The sequence below is a fragment of the Callorhinus ursinus genome, unplaced genomic scaffold (genome assembly GCF_003265705.2).
Source record: "Callorhinus ursinus isolate GAN/ISIS: 27379988/994484 unplaced genomic scaffold, GSC_fseal_2.0 scaffold20, whole genome shotgun sequence".
Classification (NCBI taxonomy): Eukaryota; Metazoa; Chordata; class Mammalia; order Carnivora; family Otariidae; genus Callorhinus; species Callorhinus ursinus.
In genome coordinates this window covers 7458463-7470664 of record NW_027397082.1, presented here as the reverse complement: position 1 = coordinate 7470664, position 12202 = coordinate 7458463, and the positions used below count along the sequence as shown (strand labels likewise).

The window sequence follows — 12202 nt, the reverse complement described above, 5'->3', positions numbered from 1 at the left end:
TGTAAATGATTTGATCTGTCACCTGGAGGGAGGCAGAGAGGACAACTAGCTTCTTCCACCCGGTTCCCTTTGGCAATTCCATTCATTGGAGTACCCAGGTGCCATATTCCATGGATGAATGGAAAACACAATGTCTTCTTTTATTTGGTAGAATCTACTATACATAAGCTTTTAAGTGGTTCCTCTATTCCACAGGAATTTATGAAGTACCAACTACATGGCCAGCATAAATGGGAGCTAAAATGTTTAAAAGGCATCATTCCTACCCTTCAGGAGCTTAAAATAAGGGCTTGGAGAGATTCTTGTTGTTACAAACTCCTCGGCTGGTTACAACATAATTGTTTTATCTGGAACACGGTAAGACTCTGTTAAAATAAAACCTAGAGTTTTCAATAATTAGCACAGCTTGTGGTCACCACAAGCTCTGGACTTGGGTCCACTGAAGGACGATTCCTAGCCAAATGCTTTTCATGTGTAACAATGATATTCCTATTGCCACGAGCACCTAAAGGTAAGCTATCAGGCGGCCAGCAATCTCTTTTTATTCATTACACAACTGAGTAAGAACAGAATTTTTGAAAGTTGGCTTTAGTTTTATATTGCATTGCTTTCCTTTTTTTTGTTTTTTTGTTTTTTAAGTTACTAGTCATGGTCCTAAGTAGTTGACTTGAGGGGAAAAAAATCCTTTACTGCTAATATTTCAGAGCTGAAATACTTAAAAGGAATTTCAGGGACTCAAATAAACAAATACTTTTAAAAAATAGAATAGGGCTCATACTAAGGAAGGGCACAAAAAAGGGGGGGAAACTTTTTTAAAAAGATGAAGTGTCAAAGGTAAAAGCATTTAAAAATAGTTCACCGTTATCCAGCTTCTGAGTCATATTAGTATCTGGTGTGAGAAGAGTCCAGCTGATAAAGAGAAGCTGATTTAAGTGAATGGACTTCTCATACAAGCAAATTCTGACCCCTTTCATGCTTTGAAATGTCATGAGGATTGGATATGACTGAATTTGATGTGTTGCAAATATATGGTGCTATATGTGATTTCAGGAAGCCTTCACGTACATTCTCTCATTTAACCCATGCACGGTCGTGTGAGGAAGCAAGCAGTACGTCCGTTTTAAAGATGAAGCCACGGCAGAAGGTCAAACCGAGAAGAGGCAAAGCCAGGATACAAACTTCGATCTTCTGCCTCCCAGGTCTGAACACTTCCCAACACATCCAAATTTTAAAAAATATTGTTATTGGCTCTAGCTCTGTTCAGTGTACTCATGAGACACACCAGGAAGAGGAGGAAGGGGCAAAGACGGAGGAAGTGGGAGAGGAAGGCTTTTGAATTTTCCAAATAGTCCAGGCTTTGCTATGATTACACACTGTCCTCATTCTTATCACAGTGGATGGACTTGCTTGTCCCTGTGTAAACTGTAGCTGCAAAACCAGTATATGACCTTAAGTGCCAGCCACGGGTGCAGGCTGTTCTCTGGTTAGTTAGCCCTGAGTGACTGTTTCAGCGGCAGTATTCTTTATGTGAGGAGTTGTGTGTCTTTCCTCCGAAACAGCCACTTGAGCTCTGATTACCGAACCCCGCCACCCATGATCAGCCTCAAGGCAAATTTTGCTAACTTACGGATTTGATACACTTCTTGGGGCTTTACTTGGAAATTCCCCCCAAGACTTCCTTTGGCCCACTTTCCAGCAGCTGTCTGGTTAGGCTATTCACTATTATTTTTATCTCATTTTCTAGCAAAATCAACTCAAGAGTGGAAAGGTGTTGGCCAAGCTCCTGCCTTGTAAGCATAGGTGGTTGTAATTACTATTAACCACTGCTGTACTGTTTAATTCAATCTAGAACTTGAAACAAGATTGAAGTCATCAGCTATTCTCCCAGAGCAGAAATGCCTGGATATGTAGTATCACAAATGAAGGCTATGGGAAAAGGTCATTCACCTTAAATATTTATGAAGATTAGGTAGTGCTTTTTATTGATGTGGACTTGTGTGACCCCTTTGGAAAATCTATTACCCATGTCCAACTTTATTTATTACTGAGTAGGTATGATATAAATTTATCTCATGAGCCTACCTTGTATTTTCAAAGTATTTTGAAATACTTACATGAAAAAATGGACTGGACTATAGGAATATGAATTATTACTGTAAATTCTAAGCACGAGGGAAGATCGTAACTCCCAAAAACACTCAATTATTTCTCAAACTAGTAAATGAGATTTTAACAAACAGGAAATATTTATTGCTCAAACATATGTTAATTAAGTAAATATTAATAAACCTGGGAGATATAAAAATGTACAGGATAGTCCTTGCTCTCAGAGAGCTTACAATCCGTCTGAGAAGAAAAAAGAAAAGCATATAAATATTAACTAACAATTAAGAGGTGTCGAAAGGCAATATATTGTTAATTGCCTTGTGAAATGCAATTAGCAAAGTAAGTACTGTAGGCAGAGAAAGGAGAGATCATTTCCAGAAACAGTGGGCAGGGACGATTGTAAAATAAAAAATTTATCAACCAAATCCTGAAGGCGGAATCCATTGAAACAGAAATGGAGGAGGGGATTCTTAGTGGAAAGAACCCAATGAGAAAAAGTACAGATAAAAAAAAAAAAAAAAAAAAGGAAGAGGAGTATCGATCCAAAAAAGGAAAAAGAACGCAGAACTGCAAGTTAGGGTGACAGGGACAGTTCTAGACAAGAGATTGCTGGAAAGGCCATTTGGAACTAGACCTTGAATGCCAAGTTGAGAACACAAAAGCATGTTGCTTCAAAGCAGTGTTTTAGAAATATTAATTTGACTATGGGATGTCAGATTAAATGGAGCGGGGAGATTTAGAGGCTGGGAGATCAAAAGAAACCATGGCATGTGCAGATGTGGAAGGATGGTAGTGGGATGGAAAAGGGAGGTGGGGGTGGGAATGATGGAGGAAGAAGCCTACTCTCTCTCCATGAGTTTATTAGCATTTATTGGTGGAGCTTTCTGTTGTTTCGTAAAGTACTGTCAAATCCATGGGTTCCGAAGAACTGAATCATTTTGACAGTTTCCAGGACGGAATGGGGAAATGGTGGAGTTATTAATTTTGAACTTGCAACATGTAACACCCGCATAAGTGGATATGGTGAACCTTTTCTTCTTAATCTATATCCTCATTTAAGGACCAAAAAGGGTAGCTCAAAAGTGTCCCCCAAAAAGTATCATGAAATGTAGGATTTAAAGGAGATCCGAGAACATTTTATTTTAAAAGAAAGCTAACTCTAGTTGAACATGAGCTATTCCACACTTTTCCATAAATACAAGTGAAAGGAAGTCCCAAGAATGCCAGGAACCCCTTTATGCCTGCAGCCCTATGTTGGAACTCCTATTAAAATAACCTTCTGGTTTTGAATATTTGTGATTTTCAGGTATTTATTATCCAGAAATTTGGGGGAGTTTGATGTACCTCTGAGCAGGAAAAAAAAAGTTTCAGGAGAGTTTTATGACAATTCGAATCCCATGCTCTGATACGTGGTATGTTTATACACATACATATATATACAAATGCATATATTTATACATAAGGTACACAAATACATAGATGTGTATACCTGTGGCAATGTTACTGGCATCCAGGCCTCCTCACTGAACCTCTACAACCACATTCTGGCTTTATCGCTCACAGAAATGCAGTCCCTTGGCCCATCATGGGCACTTAAGCTTGGCACACACTATTCCAGTAACACCTCTTGACAGAAAGATGGCACAGGATAGAAAGCCTCCTCCCCACATTCCCTACACCTCACTCCATGGCGCAGCACTCAGAACCCCTTTCCTGGGCAGCGTCAAATCCAACTCTTTCCAACCCCTTGGCTATTTTGAGTCTGCCTCCTGCGGAGGAGAAGGAAGCCTGAAGCGGAGACAGGTTTGCAGTGACAGGTAACTAAGGCTCTTGGGGGCTTACACTAAACTCAGGGTGCAATCCCTGTTCCTCCCCTCTTTCTAGCCCCCTTCCTCTCCTTGCTCCCCCTTCTCAAACTCCACAGGTTGGCAGAACTCCCTGACGAGTCCTGGCATAGGGGTGAATAAACAAATCACCCACACCCATACCCACCCGCCTTGTAACACTGATTGATTATCCAGTTTGGGCCTGAAGCAAATTTATGTTTGGATTTAAGTAAGGGAAGGTGGTTAAAACTGCTCGACTTTATAAACTGAATACGCCTTGCTTTTAGCTCTTGACTTGGGTAGCTGTGGAAATCAGTCTCTCTCGGCAAGGTGAGAATACGGGTTAGGTCCAGATGCTGATGTTCCTTCCAGACCCTAGTCTTCTTATTCCAACTCGAGAAAGGCGTGTGAGCAGTGCATAACGTTTTCAGGCACCCTTACATGGGTAATTAGAAGCTGTTTACTTTTCGAGGATTCCATTAAAGGCCTTTTATTTTCAAGGCTGAGCTGAGGAAGTCACCATGGCGGGATTAGAGAGGGGGCTTGCAGTCCCGCTGCCGCACTGTGTGTTCAAGGTGGCTCTTCCCCGCACAGAATCCACCCACAGCCGGGCTAACAACTCGCCAATCTCACACGGATTCATTCGCCACCTCAAAAACCACTGATACAACTTTAAATGCTATAGCATATTAATCCTTTTGAGTATTTACATATTTTCTCCTCTCATCCCTCCAAAACTAATCCTGGAGTTTTCAGAATCTGGGAACTTGGGCAAAGGAGAAAGCAACCGAGCAGCCCCAGGAATCTGAAATGTCAGCTCATTACGTCAACCAAAACTAACAGTACCTTTTTGTTTGTATTGACCCAGCTGAAAATATAAAATCATGTGAGTAATAAAACACAGAATACAAGTGTTATTACTGAACGTGAAAAGTCTGGAATGTAATTAAATGTGTTCTTTGTTCTTGGCGGTGTCATTTACTCTATGTTAACATTTGTGTTTCCTTAAGCCTCTATAATATCGACACACGCTGTTGCATCATACTCACATATTCATTAGCTGGGGCTGAGGAGTGTGTGATTTTCCAACTGGTCCTCAGCGTTAGCTGTCAGATGCACAAACCTTCGCTTCCTTTCTGCGTCTACTGCACGGGAACAACAGAAGCTCCTTGCAAGAGCGCCCAGAGAGCGTTCTTGACAGATGCGCCGTTTGCTCCGGCAAGGCGCTCTGCTGGAAAGTTTCCTCTAACCACTAACACCCGCCTCCGGTCCCCCGAGCTGGCAAGGCGCAGGCTGGCTGGGTCCCCTCTTGACGGGGGAAGGGTTTTACACACACTCTGCAAGACTGCCGGATCCGAGAAACAACCGCGCCGCCAAACTCCTCCAACCCCGGCGGACAGGCTGTCCGAGGCGCTCGGGCGCCGGGAGAACGCCGAGGTCCCCTCCCCGCTAAGGGGAGCGCGCGCTCCGCTCCGCAGGGAACCTGGGCACTGGAGGTAGAGAGGATGCCCGAGCAGGGGGGGGGGGGTGCAGGAGGGAGCCCAGCGCGGGAGGGAGCGGACTGCCGGAGAGAGTGGGGGCTACAGGGGGCGGCGGGGACACGGGTGGGAGCCTGACGCAGTAGTGGGGTAGGGGGTACAGGGCCCTGGAAGCGGCGGGCGCTGGAAGGGGCGCGCCTGCAGGAACGCGCGGGGGCGGCGCTCGTGCGGCGATCTGCCCCGGACTCCCGAGAGCAGCTGCACTGCCGGTGGGGGGGTGGGGGTGGGAGGGTGGGAAGGTGTGGGCCGTTAGGATGCGGCGGGGGGGAACTAGATAGGGGCGTGCCTTTGCCCGGATTGGCTGCAGGAGCCTGACGCCAGGTCCCGGGGGTTGGCTTGGGGGAGTGGGAGCGGGGTGGGGTGGGTGCTGGGTGCCGGGGCTGCGGGCTCATCGCGCTCAGAAACATGCTGAGGTCCCGGCGGCTGTTCCAGCAGCGGCAGCGGCTCCAGCAGCAGCGGCGGCGGCGGCGGCGGCGACAGCGCACGGCTCCGGCGGGGAAGGCGCCCGGAGCCCATGCCTCCGGCCCCGCGCAGCGGCTGCCCTGACCTGGCCGCGACCTCCCTCCGCGCGCCCCGCCGCCCGGGCCCCTGGGGTGTTCCCCAACCACGGCCTAACCCCGCCACACCCCCCGCCCCCGGCCTCCGCAGCTCGGCATGGGCGCGGGGGCGCTCGCCCTGGGCGCCTCCGAGCCCTGCAACCTGTCGTCGGCCGCGCCGCTCCCCGACGGCGCGGCCACGGCGGCGCGGCTGCTGGTGCCCGCGTCGCCGTCCGCCTCGCCGCTGACCCCAACCAGCGAGGGCCCCGCGCCTCTGTCGCAGCAGTGGACGGCGGGCATAGGCCTGCTGATGGCACTCATCGTGCTGCTCATCGTGGCGGGCAACGTGCTGGTGATCGTAGCCATCGCCAAGACGCCGCGGCTGCAGACGCTCACCAACCTCTTCATCATGTCCCTGGCCAGCGCCGACCTCGTCATGGGGCTGCTGGTGGTGCCGTTCGGGGCCACCATCGTCATGCGGGGCCGCTGGGAGTACGGCTCCTTCTTCTGCGAGCTCTGGACCTCGGTGGACGTGCTGTGCGTGACGGCCAGCATCGAGACCCTGTGTGTCATCGCCCTGGACCGCTACCTCGCCATCACGTCGCCCTTCCGCTACCAGAGCCTGCTGACCCGCGCGCGGGCGCGGGCCCTCGTGTGCACCGTGTGGGCCATCTCGGCCCTGGTGTCCTTCCTGCCCATTCTCATGCACTGGTGGCGGGCCGAGGGCGACGAGGCGCGCCGCTGCTACAACGACCCCAAGTGCTGCGATTTCGTCACCAACCGGGCCTACGCCATCGCCTCGTCCGTCGTCTCCTTCTACGTGCCCCTGTGCATCATGGCCTTCGTGTACCTGCGGGTGTTCCGCGAGGCCCAGAAGCAGGTGAAGAAGATCGACAGCTGCGAGCGCCGCTTCCTCAGCGGCCCGGCGCGGCCCCCGTCGCCAGCGCCCGCGCCCGCGCCCCTCTCCCCGCGCCCCGCCGCCGCCACCCCGCTGGCCAACGGGCGCGTAAGCAAGCGGCGGCCCTCGCGCCTCGTGGCCCTGCGCGAGCAGAAGGCGCTCAAGACGCTGGGCATCATCATGGGCGTGTTCACGCTCTGCTGGCTGCCCTTCTTCCTGGCCAACGTGGTCAAGGCCTTCCACCGCGACCTGGTGCCGGACCGCCTCTTCGTCTTCTTCAACTGGCTGGGCTATGCCAACTCAGCCTTCAACCCCATCATCTACTGCCGCAGCCCCGACTTCCGCAAGGCCTTCCAGCGCCTGCTCTGCTGCGCGCGCAGGGCCGCCGGCGGGAGCCACGAGGCCGCCGGCGACCGGCCGCGCGCCTCGGGCTGCCTGCCGCGGGCCCGGCCGCCGCCGTCGCCCGGGGCTGCGTCGGACGACGACGACGAAGACGACGACGTCGGGGCCGCGCCGCCCGCGCGTCTGCTAGAGCCTTGGGCCGGCTGCAACGGCGGGGCGGCGGCGGACAGCGACTCGAGCCTGGACGAGCCGGGCCGCCCCGCGGGCGCCTCGGAATCCAAGGTGTAGGGCCGGGCGCGCGCTGCCGGCTCCCCGCGCCCCGGGAGCAAGAACGCCCAGGCGCCCCTGACGGCTTCCCCGGGGCGGGGGAGGGGGAGGGGGAGGGGGGGCGGGTGCGAGAAAGAGATCTGTGTTTACTCAAGACCCAGAGCAGGTGAACTCGAAGTCCGCAAACCGCGTCTGATTCATCCAAGGCAAACACAAAAGCCACGGACCGTTGCACAGAAAGGAAAGTTTGAGGAGGGGTGGGAGAGTGGCTTGCAGATTTGTCTTGGGTTCTTTTTTCTGTGTCTGCTTCGGCCTTCTTTGGTGTGTGCGTGTGATGCATCTTCAGTTTGGGGGTTGTCTTTTTTTTTTTTTTTCCTTTTTCCCTCCAGGTGGTTTTTGACACTTGCTTCGAGGACTGGGTCGTGGAAGGGAGAAGCCTAAAAGTCTATCAACTTGGCTTCCATCCCATTGCAGGGAACAGGAGCAGTCAACTGGAGAGAAAAGGGGGAATGACAGTTGTCAGGACGTGCTCCCTTTGCTTTCCAGAGAAATTTCATTTTACTTCCTGAGTAATGGTTTCTCCTGTTCTTAAAGCAAAGGGAAAGGATGGATGCGAAAAGCACGTTTCAAGAAATTTTAAGCTATTCTTGGAACAAGCCTCACCTTGCTTTCTTTTTGTAGGGCAAACCTGCTGTCCCCGCGCGCCTCGGTGGTCAGGCTGAGGGGTTTCTACCTCACACTGTGCACATTGCACAGCAAGATAGAAAGACTTGTTTATATTAAACAGCTTATTTATGTATCAATATTAGTTGGGAGGACCAGGCGCTGAGCCTCTGTGACATGTGACTCTGTCCATTGAAGACAGGACAGAAAAAAAAACAAACAAGAGGAAACAGTTCAGATTACTGCACACATGGGTAAAAAATAAAACACAAAACAAGGGGTGGTTCCAAATACCATTTTTGCACAGTGTTATGAATTGTAAAGTCCACACGATACTACTTGCACAAAAAGAAATTAAATATTTTTTAACTGGGGCAGGGGGCAGATCTTACAAAACTAAAATAAACCTGAAACTCTACTTCTGTTGTCTATTATGTTATTGAGCTAATGATTTATTGGAAAAATACATTTTTATACTCTTATCATGGTACTGTAACTATCCATATTACAAATATAATTATCTTAAGGATTTTTATTATTTTTTTATGTCCAAGTGCCCACGTGACTGCTGGTAAAATTTAGCACCTGTGTGTAAATGGTATTTCCTCCGTGTGTTTTACCAAGTATTTATACTCTGGTGCACCTAACTACTGTGTGAGGGATTGGTCCATGTGCAATAAATACCAATGAAGCACAATCAAGATTATGTACCGTGTGTCTGTAAGGGGTCAGTGATAATGGAGAAGACAGTTTGTTTTGTTCAAAATATAGGCTGGGTTTCCCATAGAGCTCTTTTAATAGCTTTTCATGACTCAGTAACATAGCAAAATGCCTCGACCAAATAAGGCATGTACCTACTGAGAGCTGCAGACTTGCCCTAAATTTTCACAGCCAGATTCAAGGTATTCTAGACTACTTACAGATGTTTTCAAGATCCCATCTACTGCACTTAAGAAGTAGCCTGTGGGATTGTGTCTCTTTAAAAAAAAAAAAAAAAAAAAGCCATAGAGCCAGGTAAATCAACTGCAACTTTGCACAGAAACGCAGGGGGAAAAAACTTAATTCCTTGAATTAATGAGTTGCCTGCCTGGAAAGAGGTAAGTGGCTTCCACAGCTTGTTTTTGTTTTCCAGTAGAAAATCACAGCCTGCAGATGATGATCATTGTGTGCAGATGTCTCCAGTGGCCGTTTAGAATGAAAAGTGCTTTTATGCTTAAACAAAAATGTTTAAAAACAGCTTTTTAAGTCAACACTTTTTTTTCTCTTACATAATTATATAGACTTTTTCCAGAATTTGGGGGTGGGCAGGTCACAGGTAAAAGCAAATGTGAAAAATTTTAACTCCCCAGCAACATTGTGACATCCAAATGGATAGGATATTTTTCATAAAATTGGTTTCTAAAGAAAGGATAGTGAAGTTCCATCCTGGTATTAATTCTGCATTCTCCAGAATAAGTTTTAAGTCCTTATCCTTTTATTTTTAAGCAAGCTTTATATTTCGTGATCGTAAAGAAACCAAAGTGAGGATTATAAAGTTTTGACTCCGACTGAGCTTTAGCATGAAGAAACTATTCTCTAAGGAAAGCCAAGATTGATTATCCCTTTTTTTTTCTTTTGCAATGGAATATTCTAAAGATCAGGAGACAGTCTTCTGAGAAAGGTTATCATGATATAGATGTTTTAGAGACCAACAGAAGGTTGTATGAACAAAAGCTGCTATGAGTTTAACCCCCTTCTCCAGGGAAAAGAAAGAGAGGGAGGGAGGGAGAGGATGGCAAAACTTACTTAAAAATACAAAGAAAAATACTGAAAGAAACTTAGTTCAGAGAAAATAAAATCAATCTCAGGATGAAATCTCGTTCCCCAAGAAATAGAGCCCACTTCTCTCCTCCCTTACCCCAGGAGTATGTAAGATGCATTTTGTTAGGGGTTTTGTTCATCTTTATTTCAGTTTAGAGTAGAAAATTAATAGACAACACCTACAGTTTCATCTGAAGAACACTCAAGGTAATCCTTCCTCGTTATGGTTTAGATAAGTCCTTGTGTCTAAATAAAAAGACATTTTCCCAGCCCCATTTTCCAGGCCCATCAAACCTCAGGTCTTAAAATCATGACACTCCTTTAAACTTTAATAAACGAATATATATATAATTTAACTACTTGGTCGAAACTCTTTAGTGAATTGCAAGAAATGACTATAATCTTGGGACCAGTTTGTATGTATTTGTAGGAAATAGAAAAAGATTTTTCTAGGATCTCTTGAGTACTCTGAGGATTATAAGGATTCCGAAACAGACCAGGTTGGTGTTTTCCAACTATCCGTGATAACTACTTTTTATTATTTTTGAAGAAGACGGACATTGATTTATAGCAGAAATGCAGGAAACTGGGCTGTCAATCCCAACAGCTATGGCAATGGGAGGAGAGAACTGTCAATCCTGTTTAATCTGGTGAAATAATACACACCAGAAATGACAGAGGACAGCAGTGAATATGCAGAAAATCGACCTTATTCCATAGGTTTGTGTGCAACAAATTCCAAAGGCATAAACCTTAAAATTAAAACACTGACCTTCAATGTGATCGAGATTCATTGATTCACTACATTGGAAATGATGTTGAGATTGTGCAAAGTTCTCTAGGCATAACAAGATATTCCAGCATCTATAAATGCTCCCTCCAGCGCAGAAATATGTAATTGGGATAGCATATAGCTGAATCCCTTGGTGAACTTGCCTAGATAAAACTTTGCCAATGGAGTTTATTTTTTCGGTCCATGCTTTCTTTGGAACTGGAATTATTAATAACTTATTTTTTTGGGAATTGTTAATAACTTCTAAGTGGCTATTGTGAAGCCTTTCCTTGTGAAGCACATTTTCCTAGCTTCTTTTAAATTTTGCATTTTGAACATGCTAACTTCCTCTGGCAATATGTAAAACTGCCAGACGGAAATTCTGCACCCAAAGTATCAGGATGATATTATCATTTAAGTTTTTAGCAAAAGCTTCTAAGCAAGGGTCTAAAGGAAAATTATTAAGTTTTGCTGCCATATGTGAAAAGCTTTAAAAGAATTTTTTTTAACAAAGTTGGACCCATTAGTCCTTTTGAAGGAAAAGCACAAAAAAACCTTAGCAGTAATTCAAATTAAGCACATTGGCACAGATAATTCAGTTTTATTTTGTACGTTTCTGGCATATTGCGCTGAGAAATACTAATTCTTCTGAATCCCTGCCAATTTGCTACTAATCAAAATGAAGCAGATATGCACTGTTTGGATTATACCTAAAAATAGTTGTGCTACAGTCACATCAGCAAATGGAATTAAATTAATTTCTCTTTCTTCCCCTTCACACATACCCTCCACATTATTTAAATTTCCATCAAGAATCTTGCTCCTGAATCTGAGAATTTGTGACTCAGTGTGTCCCAAATTGCATTGCTACATTGCAATGATTTTTAAGCAAACTCCATCGGACTACTTTCTGAGAAATATACCTCTCCCAAAATTCCCACTTTCACCTTGCTTTCATTTAAAGAGTTTCTACTAAATAGCCCTCAGAATGTAATTGAAGAGGTGGTAATACTATAAATAGATACTTTGTGGATTAATTTACCTTCAGCAGAGTCTTTTTACCCTTTTGTGGGAGGAGGGAGATAGTTTCTGAACCAAAAAAATTGGTCATTTGATGGAGGAGTTAATAGGCTTCCAAATCTAATTTCTCTAAAGACAGACTGGAAAAACAGCAACTCCAAGGAAAAGTTTACACTATCACGTCATAGAGCATGATCTTTGCAGTAACATCAGCGGGACCCAAGAAAGTATTGGAAGTAACCTTCTACACCCTATAAACCTTTGCCTTCACTTGCATGTTGTGCAAAGATCGCTCTGAACACCTGTCTACCTTCTGTACCTGAAGCCAGTTCTTGTCTGGGACCCACCACACTCACTAGTCCTTCTCTTGAGCACTTCTTCAGTTCTTCTTGAAGGAACTTGAAATATCTAGAACATCTAGTTCTAGATAAATT

The 12202-nt window shown here is 46.3% G+C and overlaps 1 protein-coding gene and 1 long non-coding RNA gene across 2 annotated transcripts; both read left to right on the top strand.

The window, feature by feature from the left end:
• The first annotated feature begins 450 nt into the window (after positions 1-450).
• Positions 451-4948, top strand: LOC141374628 (uncharacterized). The gene is made up of 3 exons (XR_012381653.1): positions 451-511; positions 1051-1199; positions 4434-4948. It is a non-coding gene; the product is annotated as an uncharacterized lncRNA (long non-coding RNA).
• A 1033-nt stretch (positions 4949-5981) lies between these two features.
• Positions 5982-7615, top strand: ADRB1 (adrenoceptor beta 1). Its single transcript, XM_025880943.2, has one exon. It carries the CDS (start codon positions 6125-6127, stop codon positions 7532-7534), a length of 1410 nt encoding a protein of 469 aa, XP_025736728.1. The 5' UTR covers positions 5982-6124; the 3' UTR covers positions 7535-7615.
• The last annotated feature ends 4587 nt before the right edge of the window (positions 7616-12202 follow it).

What these genes read in the sequence shown, in the direction of transcription:
- ADRB1 (XM_025880943.2), top strand. Translation starts at nt 6,125, where the DNA reads ATGGGCGCGGGGGCGCTCGCCCTGGGCGCCTCCGAGCCCTGCAACCTG.